Below are 4,702 nucleotides of genomic sequence, written 5' to 3'. Positions count from 1 at the left end.
TTATGCTTTTAGTATTAATAACTGGATGTTCAATCATACTCAAATTTATCAATGGTCTTGGTAAATCCCATCTGTGATAAGACCAGACACGCGATCAAGATATACTCGCCCCAGCGAGACGGTGATCACGTGTCCTCTCAAAAAGGACTAGTGATGCCCTAACTTTCATTCCGCCTTTGATCTTTGACAGTCCAAGTGGTGCAGATATGTTAAACTGATTGTTTTGCGTTTCCAAACAAGTCAAAAGGACCTCGCCAGCAGTCTTCAGCTTTCGACACCGTGAAAGGTCTTCGGTAGCTACCTCAAAGATCTGGATCTTAAAAGAACATAAGATTAAATCGTACTATCTCAGCAAATACTGGTATTCCCTCTCTCACTATTGCAGGTTTGGCCTTTATGCTATTAAAGAAATCAGGTTGTAGCGTAAGTTTATTTTACAGATATTAAAATATCACCAAGCTAGTTTCATAAAAACCATAGACAACAAGCTTGATCTTCCTATATAAATGCCATAGCCCATAGATTCATAGATTCTAGGTTACAAATCCAGTATTTATTCATTTTGGGAGAGGGAATTTACTAGGTAACCTTACTTTTTGCTGAACGATACCTGGTGCCATAAACACCAATTCATAGTTTCTGCTATGTTGTTTTGTCTAGAACTAAAATTACAAGGTTACTAACACGTTAAATCTTACGTCCTTTGTAATTTCAGATATTATCTGAAATTTTTATGCGCCTTTAGTTGCAGATACAGCCTCAATCTGGCCTCAGGGTCTGGAGTAAGCTGTTTTCTTAACTCCCTTGGGAAGGGAGTCACAACTACCACAGTGGAATTGCTGCGACTAAAGTTCAACTAGCACAGACGAAAATCCTGAAAAGCTCTAAAAATTGCTGAAACCTGACGATTTTCTTGAAAAAACTTGTTTAGAAGTCATCAGCTACTTTAGATACCTTTCAATGCTTCCCTCTTTACCATATTTGGCGAAGGTATTAAGGAAGATAAAGCGAACTATCATCTATGTTTGTAGTTATTGATCATATGGGTTTACTAGCTTGTGGAGGCAAATTATAAGCTCATTTCTCAACCAGGGGCGTAATTTCATCAAAATCATGGGGGGGGGGCAAAGTAGGATCCATTTTTTCATTCAAGTGAAAATGAACAAATGTAAAATGAGCCATACAGTATCGCAAAGCTATACTAAAGAATACTGTTCTATTTCTGTGGAAGCTTTAATTATGTAGGCCAATCTTATTTTTGACAAGGTTTTTAAAGATGCTTTGAAGCAGTTGCCCCCCTGCCCCATAGCAAATTATACCCCTGTTTATAACCATCATATTGTAAAAAAAAAGTACTACGTTTTATCTTTGTCTTTCAGGTTTTCTTGACGGAGAATGCTAAATTTTAGCCTTCTCTTTGCATATCAATGACCGCCTGGATATCTTCCCATTCAGGTTTTATTGAGGCATTGATATTTGTAAGGTCAGCCCGGTAATAGCGTCGTAGGGTGTTTTTGGGGTCTACTCTCCCTCTGGTACCACGTGGCCACAACTGAAGGATAACCTTCGGTAGTCGAGTTTCGGGTATGCTCATTGCATGACCGTGGTATCTCTACTTCCTATATTTGATCACCTTTGTTACCAGTGGCTGAGATTTCTTCTGTCGTGTTGTAACGTTTGTTACGTTTTGGGACCAGTGGATATTTAGAATGCACCTTAAACACATGTCTTTGAACGCAAGGATTTTCTTTTCAAGCTGTTGATCTATTTGCCAAGTCTCAGAACCACAGCAAAGCGTTGAGAGGATGTTCTTGTTGAAGAGCCTCAGCTGGAGTGGGAGAGGGTACTTCTGACTGCACCAAATTTGAGACAGTTTCCTGAAAGACGTCTTGGCCTGGCTGGTTCTTAGCTTGACTTCTGGCTGATACAATCCTGAATAGTGATTGGTACTTCCTAAATACTTGAACTCTATGAATTGCTCTATCGTCTGGTTATTGCACTGTAGGTTGAGTTGAGATCCAGTGTTCGCCATACTTTTGTTTAGTTGGTATTTATCTTAGGGCAAAAAGGTTCGGCTGCGTCTCTGACTTGTTTAATCTAATGTTGGAGCTTTTGTTTGCAGGACTCCAGAAGGCTGATATCATCAGCGAAGTCAACATCTCTGAGTCACTTATTATCCAACTGGATCCTATGCCCGTCGCAGGTCTGGAGAATATAATCAAAGATAAGGATAAATAGCAGTGGTAATAGCACACAGCCTCTATGTCTTTGTAGAATGCTTCAAGGATTCGAATGACCTTATCAGAAATACCGTAGTTTTGGAAAACCTTCCAAAACGTTTGGTGATCTACCAAGTCGAAAGCTTTTTTGAAGTCAATAAAGACCATGTGTAGCCTTTTGTGCCATTCATTCGCTTCAACAAGCAGTATTCTAAGCGTAAATACAACATCGGTGCATGATTGGTTTGGCTGGAATCCTTGCTGCTCCTCTCGGAGATGCTGGTTCTATGCTGTTTCGACTCTGTTAAGGAGTATAGTCGCCAATTGTTTGCTAGGTTTTGATACAAGGCTGATACATCTCCAGTTTTCGCACTTTGCAGCGTTGCCTTTTTGAATATTTTGACTAGAGTACTTTTTGTCTCGTCCTTAAAAATTTCTTCTGTTCTCCAAATTATAGAGAAAAATCTGATCCATACAGTTATGCATGCAGCTACAGAGCATTTAATCATTTCAGTCACAATTTGGTCTTCCCAAGGAGACTTTCAGGACTTCAGCTTCCTAGCCGGAATTAGTATCTCCTCATCAGAAGTTACTTTAATATCGGTACTTAGATTTATAAATGGCGTGTCTGGTATATCTGGAGGATCAGCAGATGGTGGTCTATTTAAAGACTTTTCGAAATGCGTCACCCAGGCTTCGTTCACTTTATCAGGGTCAGTTTGATGTCGTCCAAGATCATCTTTGACTGGTCCATCTGTCTTTTGACATTTTCCAACTATCTCATTGGTGATGCGGTACACTGAGCAGGAGTCTCCCCGTCTACCAGCTTCTTCAGCCTTCTGAGCTTTCTGTTCAAGGCTGTGACGCGTATCAGCCCGGACACTCTTAGTTATAGCCCTATCAAGCATAACATACTCTGGTTCAAGAGCATGGCTCGAATCAGAGGAAAAAGTGCTGAGAAGAGGTTTCTTCTTGTCATCCCTCTTCTTTTTCAGATCCCACGATTCGACGGACTTTCTCTTACCAAGCGTTTCTTAGGCAGTATCATTGTAGGTTAGCCTGATAGCAGTCCAAGCTGCCTCTGGACATCATATAGCGATTCTGCCGCTTCCTACCAATAAGAAAGTGTTCAATCTGGTATTCTGTGTGTCATTCAGCAGGGGTGAACTTCTAGCATTTTTATTCGGGGGGGAGGGGAAAAAAGGGTCCATATCCGGATAGTCAAGGGACATGGGATATATAATAATTTTTTCTAAGCACTATTGGTGCGACAATTACCCTCTGTTTCCAACCCATCCAATTCCAAGCGACACCCCTGTCCATCAGCTGAAGCCCAGGAGAACATGTGTTTATCTTTATGACTGAAGAGAGTGCCACCAACAACCAAGTCGAAGGACTGACCCATTTCAATCAGCAAATCTTCATTTTTGTTGTGTTCTCAAAGACCGTGGTTGTTCAGGAAGGCAACACAATAATCTCTGTCGTTGCCAAACTTTGCTTTGAAATTGGCCCCCAGCCTGGTTGGCTGGCCCCCAGCCCCCCATTGCACTTCCTGGCTGAAGGGCCACGAAACGGAGATCAGCACCGCCGGTTTGGACCTTAAGGGTCTAGTGCCGCATCCTTTTTGAAATCCCCATGATAAACAGAAGGTCATGGCTGGGTCCACATTTAAGGACAGATGTCAGTTCATTGTAGAACGTCTCTTTCTGATCGTCTGTGGCTTCGTTAGTGAGTGCATAGCACGCAACCAGGGTCATTTTGGCATGTTTCCCATGGAATCAACCAGTCATAAATGACTACGGCCACTCCAGGTTTCTCGTCGTGGCCGCTGAAGTGCATATACTTGAATAAAAAAAAAAAAATAATGTAGCTTATTCTCAGGAGTCAAAATTTGCATCCGGTAGAAATTTATTCTGACTTAGCCTGTCCCCTAGAAAAGCTTTTGGTAAATTGGGAGACGATCCTATTATTTACGTAAGGAAAAGGTAGACACATTACTTCATGTAATATTTTATGTTCTTCCCAAATATAATAACCGTTTCACTTGCTAATCTAATTTAAAAACCTTAAATAGACCATAAAGTGACATCTAATTCCATTAATTCGATTGAATTCGAAATTTTTCACGAGTCAATAATTCACCAGATCCGTTTTAACAACGAATATATGACACATCACAAGAACAAAGAAATATATTATTTAGGACTATATATGAGATCACCAGGGGGTGGCCTGCATTCTCAGGGTGATGAATCTTGAAAGGTAGCATAAAACAGGGAATTTAATGGTACTACTTTTATTGTCACTACTCTCCTGAAAAAAGGTTAAAAAAATAAATTGACTAGTATGTTCCCTTTCTCCCTATTGAAATGATTGAATCGTCTCCAAATCTACCAACCTTTTGCTTATGCCCTTGGTTGTAATAAAATATTATATAAAATAAAATATTATATTATATAAAATTATATAAATATTATATAAAA

General features: G+C 40.0%; 1 protein-coding gene across 1 annotated transcript; it reads right to left on the bottom strand.

The window, feature by feature from the left end:
• Positions 1–1,612: 1,612 nt before the first annotated feature.
• LOC148953351 (uncharacterized) lies at positions 1,613–2,032 on the bottom strand. The gene has a single exon (XM_089087935.1). The coding sequence runs from the start codon at positions 2,030–2,032 to the stop codon at positions 1,613–1,615; it is 420 nt and encodes a 139-aa protein (XP_088944061.1).
• Positions 2,033–4,702: the final 2,670 nt, after the last annotated feature.

The sequence above is a fragment of the Artemia sp. Qi Xiang Cuo genome, chromosome 4 (assembly GCF_049724085.1).
Source record: "Artemia sp. Qi Xiang Cuo chromosome 4, ASM4972408v1, whole genome shotgun sequence".
Taxonomy (NCBI): domain Eukaryota; kingdom Metazoa; phylum Arthropoda; class Branchiopoda; order Anostraca; family Artemiidae; genus Artemia; species Artemia sp. Qi Xiang Cuo.
Note: the sequence above shows the minus strand (reverse complement) of the source record. Positions and strands in the feature narration are given on the sequence as shown.